This window comes from Vulpes lagopus, chromosome 4 (assembly GCF_018345385.1).
Source record: "Vulpes lagopus strain Blue_001 chromosome 4, ASM1834538v1, whole genome shotgun sequence".
NCBI classification, from domain to species: Eukaryota; Metazoa; Chordata; class Mammalia; order Carnivora; family Canidae; genus Vulpes; species Vulpes lagopus.
In genome coordinates, this window is record NC_054827.1 from 114,586,103 (window position 1) to 114,602,815 (window position 16,713).

A 16,713-nucleotide genomic window follows, 5' to 3' on the forward strand; every position below is an offset into this window, starting at 1 on the left:
TCAAAGCCACAAGATCCCTTATCCCTCAAACAACCCAAACTTACTTCAATTTTATGATTTTTTAAAATTACTTATTTGAAAGAGTGAGTTTGCTTTTGGGGGTGGGGGAAAGGGAGAGAGAAGCAGACTCCCCACTGAGCACAGAGTCTGACTGGGCTGGGGGGTGGGGATGAGAGGGAAGGCAAGGGCTCCCATCGCATGAAGCCAAGATCATGACTTGAGCCAAAACCATTCCTCTCAGGATGTAGATGATCTCAAAGTAAGATTTCTAGAGCCAATCACCAGTCTCTGGAAATAGTCTCAAAAACCTTCACTTCTACCTACATTTTCCTCCTTTTAAATGTCTGTTCTGCTTGAGGGGGTGGGAATCATTTAAATTAACCTCACCTTTCTCACTATTTATTGAAAAGACTGACAGCTGGTTATGTCAACGCCTAGACAGCATTAAAGAACCTGAACTAGTATTTGTTGTCACCAGTTTGAGTACCTGCTGGACAAAAAGATGGATGAAAGCATAGGCTATCCATGACCAGAAAAACAATCTCACTCTACATCTCCTTCATATGAGTTAACTGGACTCAGAAAAACCTTTATGAAAACCCAAGGACTGTCCCTTGCTCAGGTAAAGATACCAGAAGGAAACAGATATAGCTCATAGATGTCATCAGCCATACCTAGGTGACATACCAAAGCCAATACTGCAATCAAACCCTGCCTTGATCCTCAAACTCCTCGGAGGTCCTAAGTGTTTCAAGCATAGCCTTTTAAGGTACGAACATTTGCCAAATCTTCAAATGTCTCAGCTGGTTCACAGGCCATCCTTCAAAAACTCAACGACAAAAGCAGCATGGATGGACCATGCTTAGTGCAGTAAGTAAAAACAAAAACAAAAACAAAAACAAAAAGACAAATACTCTATGAATCTGCTTACGTGAGGCATCCAGAATAGGCAAACTGACAGAGGCAGAAAGCAGAATAAAGGTTACCTTGGGCTGGGGTTAGGGAAATGGGAAGTTACTGCTTAATGAGTAAAGTTTTTGTTAGAATCATTGAAAACATTTTGGAGACAGTGATGGTGGTCACCATAACATTGTAAATATATTTATGCCACTGATCTATACACTTATAAGTGGTTAAAATGGTATTATGAAAAAAAAAATGGTATTATGTGTTACCACAATTTAAAAAGAAATTCATGGAATGGATGATGGTTAAGCCTATGAGAGCAAGTGAAATTTATTGTTAACAACACTGATTCAAGTATTGTTAAGTATTTTATGCAAAATACCGGGACACCTGGGTGGCTCAGTGGTTTAGTGCCTGCCTTCGGCCCAGGGCGTAATCCTGGAGTCCTGGGATCAAGTCCTACGTGGGGCTCCCTGCATGGAGCCTGCTTCTCCCTCTGCCTGTCTCTTTTTTTTTTTTTTTTTTTTCTTTTCAATTTTTATTTATCCATGATAGTCACAGAGAGAGAGAAGAAGCAGAGACAGGCTCCATGCACCGGGAGCCCGACATGGGACTCGATCCCGGGTCTCCAGGATCGCGCCCTGGGCCAAAGGCAGGCGCCAAACCGCTGCGCCACCCAGGGATCCCCCTCTGCCTGTCTCTTATGAATAAAATCTTTAAAAAAAAAAATTTTTTTATGCAAAATACCTACTGGCGAATAAGGTTTTAAACATTTTACAGTTTTGCAAGCTTTGAAATGTGTCCAAAGCAGCCTTCTTCTGCCCCAGGTAGATTTCTACCACCACCAGTTGTAACATTAACTCAGCTGATTCCCACTTCAGGTTACATTGAATTATCTATTTCTCATCCTTAAAAATATTCTCACCTGTAGTCCTTCCAAGCAGACCATTCAGAGGCTAATTCCTCGGTCTCTTCAAACAGCACTGACTCCTGCATAAACACCTGAGTGGTATTTGGTAACCTTTATCTGACTCATTAAGAGCCAAGGAAAACCACTAAAAATCATTTGCCTTGCTTTTAAATTTTTTATTGCTCCTAATGTTCTCACCTCCTCAAGGGACCATTTGCACTCAAAGGCTAATAGTCTTAAAAAGTAAGTTTATATCCTCTGGACATACTTCTTCCAGAGAAATTAACTCACCATTGACAAAAAGCTTTCCTTGCTTGGCTTGAGAATGAGCTATTCATACTTGAAAGTAAAACAAAGTCTAGTTTTCTCTTTTTGATGTTGAATGTGGACTAATAATTTTTAGAAAATATCTCATGGTGATAGGTATGATCCTCAAAACACTATGAATGATAGATGTGTAACTGCAGTCTGTAGTGCCACGTGATGAATGCCCTGGATTGTCTGCATCGTGACAATTTAAATTCAGCCATTATAACAGGGAAACAGGCATATACAAAGTATGTAAAGCAATGTGGGTGCATTCCAATAAAACCTATGGACATCTGAATTTCATAGTTTTTCATAGCTCACATTACCGTCCTCCTGTGGTGGTTGTTTTAAACCACTTGGAAATGTAAAAAATCACTCCTAAGCATTCCTGACACATAAACAGGCCACCAGCCGTGGTCTGCTGACCCCTGCAGTTGAAAAGGAGAAAATGAGCTTTGTTCACGTCCCCCACAATTGAATCAGGTTGTTTTCCTTCCTCCAATAAATAGCTTATGAGAAAAAGAGGTAACCTCAGATAAAGTAAAAGAAGGGTAAAACTTCAAGTGCTGTTTCTTTGAAACGATCGATAAAATAGTCAAACATCTGACAAGTTTAATTTAGCAAAGAAAAAACATTTAAAATGATAGATGGGGGCTTTTTCTAATTTTGAGAAAAAACTGGATTATACTAATAAAGTTGAAAATCCTTTTTTATACTAATAAAGTTGAAAATCCTTTTTTTAAATTTTATTTATTCATGAGAGACACACAGAGGCAGAGACACAGGCAGAGGGAGAAGCAGGCTCCATGCAGGGAGCCCGATGTGGGACTCGATCCTGAGACTCCAGGATCATGCCCTGGGCCGAAGGCAGGCACTAAACCGCTAAGCCACCCAGGGATTCCTAAAGTTGAAAATCTTGATGGCAGACCTGATACAGAAAAGAACAAATTCTCAGAGGTAAAGGGAAAAATTGTGGTTCACTGAAAACAGTCAGGAGAAACAGCCCTGCAAGTTCTGCTCGGGGTCCCAGCAGCGCTGCCTCCCTTTCCAATGGCCCTGCCGCCTACAGCTCTGTAAGTTGCAGATACCTGATAGCAAGCCAGTAATTCTTATCAATAGATGTGCAAATACATCCATTCTGTTGCATAGAGAGTTAGTTTATTTACTACCGGACTGTGGGAAAAGCCAGTTTCGTGTCCATTTATAAACTGATTTCAAAATTCCTAACTCCACATTCATCCTTCTTTGACTTCTCCATTGAACAGGTAGTGACATGTTCTGTTCCGGGGGGGGGGGGGGGGGAGCATACCTTGTGTTCATTTGGTATCTACCTGTAGGAGGGTCATTTTTCTTTTTTGTGTATTATGTTGAAAATTATCCTTTAACACAACCAAGAACGATATAGAAAAGTAGGAAAAAATTACCTCCAAACAAACGCTCCTGGAGCAGTCTCCCTGACACTGAAGGTGGTCCACTGTGTTGGTGGCGAGGGCACCGTAGGCCCCAGAACCCAGGCCAGGGTCACCCAGAGCCAGGTTCCCGCCGCCCACACAGCGCGAGGGAAGCACCGGCGCCAGCCACGCCCACCTCAGGAATCGCCCGCCAATCGCAGCCCCAGGGGCGGGACCTGCCAACCTGCTTCCCACAGGCGCCTCCCCAAGTTGAAAGGAGCACCTACCCTGCTCTGAGGTACCAAGGCCTAGAGAAGGTCCTTAGCGCTTGCTGTAACATAAAGCAGCTTCTGCGAGCCCCCCAGCTTCCGCATGAGCCCCGCCCCAGGCCGTGGGGTGCAGGAGCCGGGCGAGTCCGAAGCCGCGACATTTTCTCCTGGTGGGGGAGCATGAGAACATCACACCGAGCTGCCCGGCTACAGCCTTCACGTTTCCTCCTTAACCCAGCTCGAACCTCCACCCCCACACAGAACCCAGCCCTGCCCTTGACCAAAAACCCAGGTCGGGGGGCGGCTCCACGAACCGTCCTGTTTAGAAGGCAAGAATACTTGTTGGGAATGCCCAACCCCACACTAAAAGATGGAAACCAAGGTTTTCTGCGAATAAATGAGAAAGCTTCCTTACAGAGTTAAAATACCACTAATCTCACAAGTTTATAATTACATAGTCGAAAAGTTCACAATGGAGAAACTTGGCAGGTGTGCCTTAATCCAAGAGCTTCAAAGTAAATATCACAGATGTGACAAGCTGACATCCTGCACTTCTCAGTATGATGGACCAAGACCGCAGTATCACAGGACCCCTGGGTGACTCAGGTCGTGATCCCGGAGTCCTGGGATCAAGTCCCACATGGGGCTCCCCACAGGAAGGCTGCTTTTCCCCCTGCCTCTATCATGAATAAAATCTTTAAAAAACAAAACACAGCAACACTTCTGGACTCTTCCTACAGAAAAAGCTAAGTTTAATTTCACTACGAGGAAACACGAAACCAGACAAACTAAAGGACCTTCTACAAAATCAGGCAATACTGTTCAGAAATGTCATGAAAGACACAGGAGGCTAGAGGGACATGAACACTAGGTGCTGTCAGCAACTCTGGTTTGGATCCTGGGCCAGGGGAAAAAATGAAGTGTAAGAGACATTATTGGGAAATTGGCCAAAATTGATTACGATTGTATCAACATTAAATTTCCTCATTTTGAACATCCTACCGGGGTTTTGTAAAAGACTGTTCTTGTTCCTAGGAAAAAGACACATGTATTTGGGGCAAAAGGGCACACCTCTGGGTTACCTCAGTAGATCAGGAAAAATCACATATGCATAGATACACACATACACAAGTTCAGAGTATATAGGGTAAAAAGAACAATAGGCAGATCTGAGTATCTTGTACTGAAGTTCCTTGAACTATATTTGTAACCCTTCTCTAAGGCTGAAATTCTCTCAAAACCGTTACACATTTTTACATTGTTTGCTGTTATCAGCCTCACAGAGGCAGATGTGCAAAGGACTGCCACCTCCTTGCAGAGATCTTGACACCCACACTTGCGAACATAGCCAGCTCCACCCTGGACAGAAAAGCAGACAAATGGGTAGATCACCAACAGCTCCCTTACCTCACGACTCAAGAACAGGCACCAGCCCTGCCCTGTGACCCACAGCCTCAGCAGACCCCCAAGCTCAGAGCCATCTATCCTGGATCCTGTGGGCAAGCATCCTGCTCATTACACTGGCCCTCCTCACACTTGAATCTCAGGGGCACCAGCCATCCTCCTACCTCCCACCCACAAAGCCCAACCCTCAAACACGGGAGGAGTGTTACCCTTTCAAGACAGGTTCATTAGCCCAGATTGTGTGTACCTCGGAGAGGGTGAGGATCAAGCTCAGGTTACACCAGGTGAGGAGGAAAGCATCTCCTGACTTCACCTGAAGCTACATTTGGTACTAGGGCCTGCCAGGACTAAGCAGGATGGGGCTGGCAAGCAGCATAGCCCACGTGGCTCACCTCTCCAATACACATGTCAGTCTGTATGGGCACCGCCCAGAAGCCACTTACAGAAGCTCACACTGCAGAGCGCTCCTCAGGATTTCTCCCTTGAAAAAGAACTCCTGCCCTTAGCACTACTGGCACCCAACCCACACAGGACACAAGGTTGTTGTCCAAGATTTATTGAAGATATTACAGCACAGCAGAAAGATTCAAACAGCTCCCCGTGGTGTTTTAAAATTCATCCCAACTGTAGGCTGAGTGACCTGCAGGTTGGACAGGCTTCCAAAGTCCTGGAAAAACAAAGTTAAGATTCAGTGTGGTTCTGTATTGGTGAGAGCTGTGATCAGACCCAGGAGCACCACCTGGGACAGGGCAGGCCTGTCCACTAGCCTGGGGCCAGGTTGGGACCCTACGGAACTCCAACAAGGGCCTTCTCCCTGCCCCCAAAGTTCACAAGGGGGTCTACCTGAGAGCCAAAGGCACATGCACCCCAACAGCCACACCTAAGGGTGCTGTCCTGTACCCTGTAGGGTTTTCAAAGCATCCCTGGCCTCTGCCCGCTAATGGCTGTCAGCATTCCTCAGCTCCAACAACCAAACGTGTCCAGACATTCCCCAATGTCCCGAAGGTCAGAATCTGTTCCTTTGAGAATCACCGCTCTCGGCCACATACAGTGCCATTTCCTTTCAAGGGCCAGACCCATGTAGGAAGTCACTAATGCAACTGCCAAGGGCCTGACACAAGCAGGAATCCAATGTCCCCCTCTATTTTATCCCCCAAAGCCAATTTATAGATGAAACTGAAAAAGTTGCATTCAGGACAGTGGTTACTTCTGAAGCAAATGATCCACCACAGACTTTAGCTATATTAATAAGTTTTTCTGAAACTGGCTGCTGAGAGCACTGAAGTTCATTCTGCTCATTACCTCTGAATGTAACATTTCATGATGATAAATAAGAAAAAATAAAGCTGCTTTAAATCGTGTACTGGACTTTGAAGCCATGGTACCTTCACTGAACTATGTAAAACTAGAGAAGCCTCCAGAAGAAAGCTCAACTATACGGTAAGCATGTGGAAAGGAGAGCACAGTTCTGAGTGGTCAGCATACAGACACGGAGTGAAGGCATGAAGGATGAAAAAACAACCAGAGCTGGAACCACGGAGGCCAATGGAGGAGCAGCCACAGGGGCAGGGAGCGAACAGGAGAGAAGGAAGGAGGAGCGTCCTGCAAGTCATGGGGGAATGGCTATTGGCTCTGGGAGCCCTCTTCCTGTGCAGCGGCATCTCTACCTTCCACAACCAGCCAACCCCATTCTAGAGGCAGTCTGTCCAGTGGTTAGCAATGTAGACGGAATTCCCACCCCTACCACCCACTCATCATGCCAGTTACCATTTCCTCAGGCAGCAAAGGTAGGTACTAGGGTGTGCCTCCGAGGGGCACCACGAGGACAAAGGACATGGTGGAACACCCCAGAGCGAGCTAGGATGGTCCCTGACCAGGGATGCTGCCGGAGGAACACCTACACTTACCAAGAGTTTCAACATCTCCTTAGTGTCAGGATCTACCTCGATGATCTCCTGATCCAGGGCTGAAACCTACAAGAACAGGGCAGGCCCCAAAGACCAATCAGTGGCTTCTCTCTCTCTCTCTCCCCACCGCTTCTCCCAGATTCTTCAACGGAAGAAAACGGGAGGCTGGGACACCCCCCCCCCCAAGGTGAGCAGTCTGCCTAAGGGATAATTCTTCTACCTTCCCCTTTGTCATTCCCTCCTTCCCACCCAGCCACTTTCCAGAAAACCTCAGCAAGAGGCTAAGCCCTCAGAAACCCTATGCTCGGGTACAAGAGGCACCAAGAGCCGCACAGCATCCAGGACTCGGCCCTGTAAGACCAGAAGGGACTTCACGGTCCCGGAAGGGAGAACGAGGCCATGGTACAGGCAGAGTAGGCGGGGTGCTATGGGTACAAGACCCCCGCTGTCAAACTCGGCCGAGGGCCCTTCCAGGGTTCTCAGGAGCCTGATCCATCCTCGAGGAGCAGCCGGCCCGGAAAGTTTACCTCGGGCACGTAATTATCCCTCCTTTCTCTCTCCTCCTCTTGCAACTTGATGGAGATGCCTCTCACCGGGCCCCGCTGAATCCGCTTCATCAGATGTGTGACATAGCTGCCAAGGGAACGCGCCCAAGAGCAGGTGTTGGCGCCGGTGCCGCTGAGCCAGGGCTCCAATCCCGCACACGGCGCGCCCCTGCGCCCAGGGATCAGACGCGCCCCCGGCCTTCCTGCGCCGACAGGACAGGGCGGCGGCGCTGTGCCGGGCCCACCGGGTCCGGACCCCGACCCCGCAGAAAAGTCCGCAGGCCGCCGCAGGCAACAGATACGCCGCCCCCGCCCGCCCTCACCCACCGGGCAGGACAAGGCGTTCATGCACCAAGCCAGGCACACCAGGCCCCCGACCCCGCAGGGAAGCCCGCAGCTCGCCCTCCCCGCCCTCCGCCAGCTCACCCTGCGATCTTGTTGCGGAGCTTCTTGCTGGGGATGATGGCAATCTCCTCGCACACGCGCTTATTGGTGTGGAAGTCGTTCCCCAGGCGCGTGTAGTACTTCTCGATGATGACTCGGGCCGCCTTCTTCACGGTTTTGGTGCGCACGCGGCCCTGCGGGTGGGAGAACACGGCGTCACCCGCGAGCCACGACAGCCCTCCGACGGCAGCCGGGCAGGGCCGAGCGCGGGCCGGGGCCGGGTCGGAGGGCGGGCCGGGTAAGCCGGAGCGCGGGGCTCAGCACCGAGGCCAGTGGCCCGCGGAGGCTTGGGCCTGACGGGGCCCGGCGCCCTCCCTCGAGAGCTGGGGGCCGCGGAAAGCAGCGGATGGACGACGATTGTAGGGGACCAGGGCCTCGGGCCAAGATACCTACCATGTTGGCGGGTATAGTAAAAGAGGAAACAGGAAGCACAAGCGAGGCCTATAAAGCGCGGGCCAGAAAGGCGCTTCCGCCGAACCCGGGACACGCAGAGCCGGCTCCGGAGCTCCACAGCGACCCCCGGCGGGGCGGGGCGGAAGTGCAGGAGGCTGCCACCACCCGGTGGGTGGGGCGAGAGCCTGGGCCGCCCTCCGCGGGCGTGGCTCCCGCTCCTCCCGCCCCTCTTAGGGTTCGTCGGCCCGCCGTTGCTTCGGCTCCCTTGATTCTCAAGACAGGATCGTTTGATGTGCCCTGGACTAGAAGGGGTGCATGTCTTCTGCACACGCCCGCGAGACGGAGGGCGATTCGGGAGCGTGGGAAGGTGAGGAGGTAGGGGAGGTGCCCCGCCCAAGAGCCCCGGCCTCAGAAGCTTGCCTTTTCTAGCCTAGGGGAGAGGGGGCCACTGAGAGGCTGATCTCGTTTCTGCCAAGTCTGCTCAAGCATCACCTCATCAGAGGTGCTCTTTCTTCCCCCTCTGATCCTTTTGAAGCTGCTGTAGTATCTTAGGCATTTATCATGGTGAAGTTGTATTTTAAGATTTTATTTATTCATGAGACACAGAAGTAGACATCGAGGGGTAAGCAGGCTCCCTGCAGGGAACCTGAGGTGGGACTCCATCCATCCTGCACCCTGGGGTCACAACCGAGCCAAAGGCAGACGCTTACCCACTGAGCCACCCGGGTGCCCCTCATGATGATCTGTTTCTTCACCTAGGGGTGAGCTCCCCCACAGAGAGGGCCATTTTTTGCTTTGCTATTCCCAGTTCCCACCCCCACCCTCAGCAAGTTCTCAAAGGTAGAAGCTGAGGCCTGACCACCTGCAGCACTCTCAACCACTGAGGCACCTCCACCAACCACCAGGGTCCTCAGGCTCTTCCTGCTATACCCACGCCCCAACCAGGCCTTTCTGGAGCCCACTGGAGCAGACCACCCCCTCCTCCTCCAGCTCTGCTGAACCAAGTCCCAAGCCCCCATGGACTCAAGGAAAGCCTGGACTGGCCAGGTTGCAGGCAGTAAGGGGCATGGGGCTGGGCCTCACCCCTCAGCTCCCTTCTGGTCACCTTGGCCAGTGCAGTCAGACCTTAAACTGGCTGGGGACGGAAGGCCAGAGGACAGGAAGTTCTCTACCTGAAAGTGAGTGGCACCTGGACGAGATGGGGTGGAGCGAAGGAGAGAGGCCTCCGTAGGGAGCTTCCTTCACCAGAATGCTTCCTGTCAAGCTGCTGCCAGCCAGGCTGAGTGAAGGAGGCAGCCTCTCCTCCTGCTGAAGGACTCCCCACCCCCTCCAACAGTGAGTTCTTGCACCTCTCACAAGGAGGGATGCTTTGGTGTGCCAGGTTCCCTCTACCTCAGACTAAAATGGAATCCAAAGGACCAGTCCAGCGGCTGGGCCCAGGCCCAACCTACCTGGAAAAATCAGCAGACCCCCTCACAAATCCTGGGAGCCTGTAATCAGGAGTCCAAATGAACAGGGATCTCCAAAGAACAGTAGAAAGTAAGTTTCTCCCTCTCAGAAGGAACTGGGTCAGCACAGGGTCAGCCTCCCCAGAAATTAGCCTGAGGCCTCAAGGAGCAGCTGAGAACCAGTGGCCCGAGGAGCTGTGCCTCTGGTTTCTCCAAGCTGCGTCTGGGACTTTGAGAAGAGGGCTCTTTATGCTTGGACTAAAGCTACCCACAACTCCAAGGTGCATCTGAGCACCAAAGTGAGCAAGTAGTACAGGGGCAGATCTCCCCACGGCCCCACCACCAACCTGGGCTGGAATCCCATCACAGAGAATCAAAGGAAACACAAATTTTTGCTCTTATCACCCTAACTTGCCCCTTGGCTCCCACACCTCAGACACAGAGACAGAATGAGAACTCTGCTGCAACGTGTTTATTATGTGCCAAAAAAACTACACCACAGCGTACTCCACACATCTGTAGGAGAGTGCAGTCTTGCCTGCATATACTACAATGAGGTAGAGACTTCACACACAGCTTCACAAAACCCACAGAGTAGCTGGGATATGCAACAATGCAACGTCAGCTCAGCAGGAGGGGGGGGGGGGGTTATGACACTGGTTCTTTGGCACACAGCTTCCCAAAGAGGGGCAAGTAGGTTTTTGTTTTTTTTTAAAAAAGAAGAAAGAAAACGTCAAGTTTTCAAATTCCAGTAGCATTTCAGTGACTGCAACTGTTGCTTCATACACTTCTCAAATCAAAGAAAGAAGGGAAGGGTACTTGTCCCCTCTGAGAGAAAGGGCTCCTGTGAGCCTTCACCTGCCCCCACCAAAAAGCAGCCCTTTTTTTTTTTTTTAGCTCAGTTACAAAAGAAAAAAGTCCTGTGACTTTGTGATTAAAAACTTCTATCAACCCTCCCCCCCCACATAAGTGCAACTTAAGAAGGTGCAATAAACCATTTAGAACTATATACAGCAGCCGCTCAAATACCGTTTATCCGGTCGAGTTTCGAATCCAAAAAAAATTTATTATTCTTGGTTGCAAATGCCTTGATTTGCAACTGTGAGAAACAGTGACCAGCAGTCCCCCAGACACAAATTTGCTATAATGTTAAAAGCTGCCAGGAAAGAAAAAAAAAAAAATCTCTTGTTCCAAACGACTTAAAAACTGTTTTAAGGAGTGTAAAAAGGAACCGGTAAAAACCCTCGAGCGTAAAATATGAAATATGATTTTGGTTTAAATGAAGAGCAAAGTCTCCTTGTTGTTTACAGTAAAAAACACCAGCTGAACACTCAGTTTATGCCGTTCAGGTGGGGGTTAAATCAATGGAAAGGCACTGTATGGCAACTGCAAGAATGAAACCGAGACCTGCGCATCATCACCATCAGTATTGCAAGGAATGTAAAAAAGCGCTTTTAATAAATAAACCTAGGTGTAGGCATCGTGTCAATACCTTCTGGACACGTAGTTCTTTTTTTGCTTTTCATCGGCAAAATGAAGAACTAAAATCTGGGACAACTACAGAGTCGCGTGGAGGGTGAGCCAGAGGGTCCTTGCCCGGCACACCCCCTGAAAACAAAACCCGACAAAACTCATTGTGCATTAATTAGTGCAGAAACAAAGACAGATTCAGCAAGTGCAAAGGTGACTACGATTTTCCCTTGTCCTTGGGAAGCCAGCTCCCTGGTCGCCAGGGGCAGGATGCTGCAGGCTGCTGCCTGACCTGCCAGCCTTGGGCGCCACAGCTCCTCTAACTGGCATCGCGGCTCTTCTGGTTCCGCATCAGGGGTCTGTGGTGGCGCAGGCCCTCCATGCTGTGCCGCCAGTGCCAGCAACTCCGGCAGAAGTATTTGAAGCACACCTGGTTGAGGAGAAGGAGGAGAGAAGCCATGTCTGAGTCAGCACCAGCCGTGGGGGTGGGGGTGGGGGTGGGGGGATGCACCCTGCTGCCTGACAGGGAGCAGGGATTCCTGAAAGCCTCGTGCGTGCAGTTAGAAGTCTTGGCGAACCTCACCCCCAACACAGAGGCCTGACCAACCATGGCAAACCCATTAAATGCTCAACTCCACCAAACATACTGGGTTCCTACTGTGTACAGACTGTGCTAGCTCCCCTCACACTCTCCTACCACCAGGGCTGCCTTCAGGTGCCCTGATCTCACATCCTACAGAGCAGCTGTATCATATGCTGCTAATTTGGGAGAACATTCAAAGATAGCAGCTCCATGTCCTAATGCTAGGCAACATGCCGTCCTCTTCACACTAAGTGAGGAGAGGCAACAGGGTACACACCACAGCCCTGGTCCCACCTCTGGCTAGCCATGTAACTTCAGCCAACCCACCAACCTTTGAACCATGACTTGAACATGGGGGTCATCTGTGAATGATAGGGATACACACAAGTCTGCTAGAAGAGGCTCATTAGAGAGATACTTGTTCTGGGTGTTAACCCAGCAACCCAAATGTACCTAACACTCTCGCTTTGGAGCCTCTGACCCTGAGCAATAAGCACCAGTGCAAAAAAGCCAAGCATGGTTGACTCCTAGTGTCTGAATAGGCCTCAAACTTCCCAACTCTTTGCAAGTATGGTACCCGGCCAACCACACTGACATCACTTGGAAACTTGTCAGAAATAAGGAATCTCAGGTTCCATTCTAAATCCACTGAGTCAGAATCTGCATTTAAACAAGATCCTCAAATGTGTGTTCATTAACATGAGAAACTCTGCCCAAACAGACCCGGATCCCTGCCCCTACCACCCGGGAACACTCAACAGGAAGCTGCCAAACTGCTTGCTGCCCATTTCTGACAACTGTGGATACAAACTGGGTACGTATCTCAAGCATCCAGAGGTTCACAAGAGAAGAAGGATCCTTGAGTGGGGAAAGATCAATGGAGAAAGGTCTGAGTTAGGACCACAGTGCTTGGCTCATAGGTACTGCTAACCATACCCATCCAGGGTCCTTTCATCTGCAGAGACCTGTTAAGTAGTTGTGCCACACTGCACACCAACATCCCAGGCAATGGGAAGGTCAAAGTGTCAAGACTCAACAAGCTTTCCCAAGAGTTTTGCATCAAGCTGCCAGAGTGTTTCCCTGGCCTGACCATGAGGGAACATTACTGCTGCCTCCTTTGTGCTTTCTCAGACAACCACGAGGTACTGGAGAGCACCAACCTTCTAGTGACAAATATGGCACGACAATTTTTAATTGTTATCTCAAGTACTAGACATCTCAAGTACCCAGGGGACTCACCTGATCTCGACAGAAGAAAGGACCAGGTTGGGAACTGCAGATGTGACACAGAGAATCTTCTAGGTAGGGGTCAATCTGAACCTGCACAAAGCAAAAACAGGTGAATGAGTGGCTCTTCTCTCCAGGAGGCCAAATGGGCCAGATGAGAAAGGACATTACTGGGATATACACAGGAATGCAGGAGGTTTCCTTTTTTTTTTAATTTTTATTTATTTATGATAGTCACACAGAGAGAGAGAGAGAGGCAGAGACACAGGCAGAGGGAGAAGCAGGCTCCATGCACTGGGAGCCCAACGTGGGATTCGATCCCGGGTCTCCAGGATCGCGCCCTGGGCCAAAGGCAGGCGCCAAACTGCTGCGCCACCCAGGGATCCCAGGAGGTTTCCTTTTAAAGGAGAGAATTATGGGCAGAGCACAAACACAGCCCCTAAAGGTCAGATGCACACACCACACACAAAGCCAGGCTGGCAGGCTCCACAGTATGGGCAACAACATACATTACTGCATGGATTTCTTGGTGAAATCATACGCCAGCATTTGATTACCCAGCAAACGGTAAGTGTTGAGGAGACGTAGGTCAGGTTGGAGAATGGGAAGCCAGGCTGCCTAGTGACAACGTCAAATACCCAGTGAGCAGAGACACCTCACATGTTGATGAGGCTCCACGGTCCCAGCTCTCCTCCCTCCTGAGCCTGCCACTGCCGGGCACTCCCTGCGCACCCCCAGCATATGAACAGCTCCAGTTCCAGGCCTGCCTTGGGTGGTAAAGACCCACAGTAATGATAGAGACCAGTGTACTCACCTTCTTGCTGAACTTGGTGGTCTTGATCTCCACAAAAGCAGCGCTGACTGCTTTCAGGTAACTATGTTGGTTATTGAAAGTCACGCGACCAGACCCTAGAAACAAGGGAACAAACTGACCTTCTAGCCAAATTCTCTCAAATGCTACTTGTCAACACTCAGGAAACCCTGTTTCTATATCAGGGCTGTCAGAAATATGTGAGATACTCATGTAATTTTAAGTCTTCAGGTAGCCACATTTAAGTGAAAATAAAGTAGTAGAATTTTTATTTTATTTAACCCAGTATATCCAAAATATTATCATTTCAACATGTGCCACTAGCCATATCTTAAGCATTCAGCAAGCACATTCATTCAACAGTGTAGTTATGTAGACCGTGGTGGCACAAACCACTCAGGGGTGGGGGAGGGATTTGCTGAGTGAAATGGGGGGTGGGGAGAGACTCCTCTAGTGCAGGCAGATGCACAGGCAGGGTTACAAGTGGGAAGCCAGGTACAGAGAGAATACCTCTCTGAAGGGAGGGCAGCAGGCAACCCCCTCCTGGCCTGGAGGTAGTCTGAAGACCTAGCAGGGAAGCCAGAAGACGACTCATCCTGCCAAATGCTCCCTCTGCCCTGCAGCCTCTCACGCCCCTGTTCCCAGCTGGCAGTGCAGCACTTATGAGAACACAGTGCTCCTTCCTGACCAGATTCAGTGTGGGTGGGCAGAGTAAGCACTCGGGGAGGTGGGTGAGCCAGGGCTTGATCACAAAGTTTAGGCTCTGCTCTGCTCCACCTCCAAACCACCACTCAAGATTATTCTGCTCTGGCTGAGGAATGAAGCTCCTTTCTTAGGAGAGTTGACCAAAAGCCCAACAGTTAGGTCCACCAACTCCCCTACGCTAGGATGGCACAGGCCATGAATATACTCTGTTGCCCAAGTCACCCAGCATCTCCTTCTATGGTCTCTGACCCTAGAGATAGGGTTACTTTCAAGAACACTTAGTATAAAATAAAAAAACAGGCAAATTCAGGAAAGTCCTGGTCTTTTAATGAAATTATTACCTGTTCTTGTCCCGGACTGGTGTGGCTATGCACTCTGAGCTTCCAACCAAAGTTCCTGTCTCACGTTCACTACCTATGATCTACCACTTTCTCCCCCTTTGGTAGGAGAGATGTGGGTGCAAGGGGCAGTACCAATGGCTTATCTACAAAAAGATGGTATGCTGCTGATAGATGCTGATCTGTGGACCTGGGTCAGGCCTCCCTCTCTACTCCCGTGAGAAGTATCACAATCTCAGTCTAGCAAGGTCCCAGGGGCCACCAAATTTTCCCACACAGAAGTGGGACACTTACCAATGGGATACTTGTGCTTATCTGTGTCAATCCCGGCATACACCACTCCACCAAATAGGTCATTCAAGATGGCTGCAAGGGCCTCAGCATTGAGCATCCCATGCAGAGCACCGACAAACACCGTCCTGCTGGAGTCAAGTCTCTGAGATGGGTTCCGGATAAAGTTGCTGTCAGCCAAGACCCAGGGAATCACCTGCACCTGGAAACCACCCAAAGGTGTGTGAGCCTAGCAGGGAGCCAGAGAGAGACAGGCTCTCATACCGTGAGGTGCATGCTCGAGAGGTCCTCAAACTGGGCCTACCAGGCCCATCCTGTGGGGGAACAGGTGTGCTGCCCAGTCCCAAGCAGACACTCAGCCACCACCTCACCCCAACCTAAGCTGGGTTTTACTGGGTCTGTGTGTCCAAAGTGGGGAAAACCAAGTGGAACAGCAGCCACCCATCTGCAGAGCAAGCAAAACAGTCCGAGCTGTCACACCCAGGAACCTAGCACTCTGCCACAACCATCAACTATATGGTTCCAGTAGACGACCACAGAGCCATGGAAAGAAAGCATGATGTCCTTAGGGCAGGAAGGACTCAGAAACTGAAGGCTAAGACTGGAAGGTCAGAGGGTTGGGATGCTTGAAGTCCCACTAGGAGACGGTCACTGGCCCAATGTGGGCATCAACGGGTGTGTGTCAGGAACAGTGGGAGTGACTGGAGAGCTCACAGGGCAGCGTCACAGCAGGGCAGGAGCTGCCAGTGTCTTTTGCCCCTGAGGCCCCTGAGTCCAGAACAAAACCTGGCATAGCAGGCAGAAGACTCCAAGAGGGAATGAGCTAACAGATGACTGGGGTTTCTGGAAAGTTAATCTGAAGATCCAACAATGACAACAGCAAAAAGTCTCGAAGCAGGAAGAGATGCGAGGCATCTCTATATAGCTGAGAGGACATCTCTATATAGCTGAGAGGACAGGTGAGGAGGACCTAGAGGGTCCTAGTGGTGGTGGGCACAGAACAGGCTGAGACCAAGAAGATTCCTTGACAGAGGAATCTGCACAAGTCAGATGGCCTGGCAGGAGAATGGAAGAGTCGGGGCTGAGGGAATCCAGGCCTAGAAGACCCTGGGATGAGCACTGATGGCACTTTTGGAGGGAAGACAGTTCATTTCATGGAAAGATGAACGTGCATTTTTTTCTTTTTCCATGGAACCGCATGAGGAAGTATCACCATCTTGGTCCACACACCAGTGGCCAACAAGCTTTCCAAGCTTTTTCCTACACTAAGCACAAGAATCTAGGATCATGGAACATCCCCAAGAAAGGCCCCATAAGAAGGTGAGGCTCCATGAGGATAGGAGACTAGAGAGGTGACTGTAG

At 50.0% G+C, this 16,713-nt stretch overlaps 2 protein-coding genes across 8 annotated transcripts in view; both read right to left on the minus strand.

The window, feature by feature from the left end:
• Positions 1 to 5,729: 5,729 nt before the first annotated feature.
• On the minus strand, positions 5,730 to 8,608 carry RPS17 (ribosomal protein S17). Its single transcript, XM_041751251.1, has 5 exons — positions 8,479 to 8,608; positions 8,068 to 8,219; positions 7,624 to 7,729; positions 7,097 to 7,162; positions 5,730 to 5,856 (listed from the first exon to the last, which is right to left on the minus strand). The coding sequence occupies exons 1-5, from the start codon at positions 8,479 to 8,481 to the stop codon at positions 5,776 to 5,778; spliced, it is 408 nt and encodes a 135-aa protein (XP_041607185.1). The 5' UTR covers positions 8,482 to 8,608; the 3' UTR covers positions 5,730 to 5,775.
• Positions 8,609 to 10,383: 1,775 nt separating this feature from the next.
• The window catches only part of CPEB1 (cytoplasmic polyadenylation element binding protein 1), a 94,868-nt gene continuing 88,538 nt past the window's right edge, over positions 10,384 to 16,713 (minus strand). For all 7 annotated transcript variants that reach the window (XM_041753680.1, XM_041753679.1, XM_041753674.1 and 4 more), the window contains 4 exons: positions 15,355 to 15,553; positions 14,021 to 14,115; positions 13,219 to 13,299; positions 10,384 to 11,826 (listed from right to left, as the gene is read on the minus strand). In XM_041753680.1, the coding sequence (XP_041609614.1) occupies positions 11,716 to 11,826; positions 13,219 to 13,299; positions 14,021 to 14,115; positions 15,355 to 15,553 (486 nt within the window). In that variant the 3' untranslated portion in view covers positions 10,384 to 11,715. The remainder of the gene's footprint in view (positions 11,827 to 13,218; positions 13,300 to 14,020; positions 14,116 to 15,354; positions 15,554 to 16,713) is intronic.

Excerpts from the sequence above, each read along its gene's own strand:
- RPS17 (XM_041751251.1), bottom strand. Across the intron at positions 7,730-8,067 it reads CTCCGCAACAAGATCGCAGG|CTATGTCACACATCTGATGA; the intron begins GTGAGCTGGCGG and ends TTCCCTTGGCAG. Across the intron at positions 7,163-7,623 it reads GGGATAATTACGTGCCCGAG|GTTTCAGCCCTGGATCAGGA; the intron begins GTAAACTTTCCG and ends CTGTTCTTGTAG.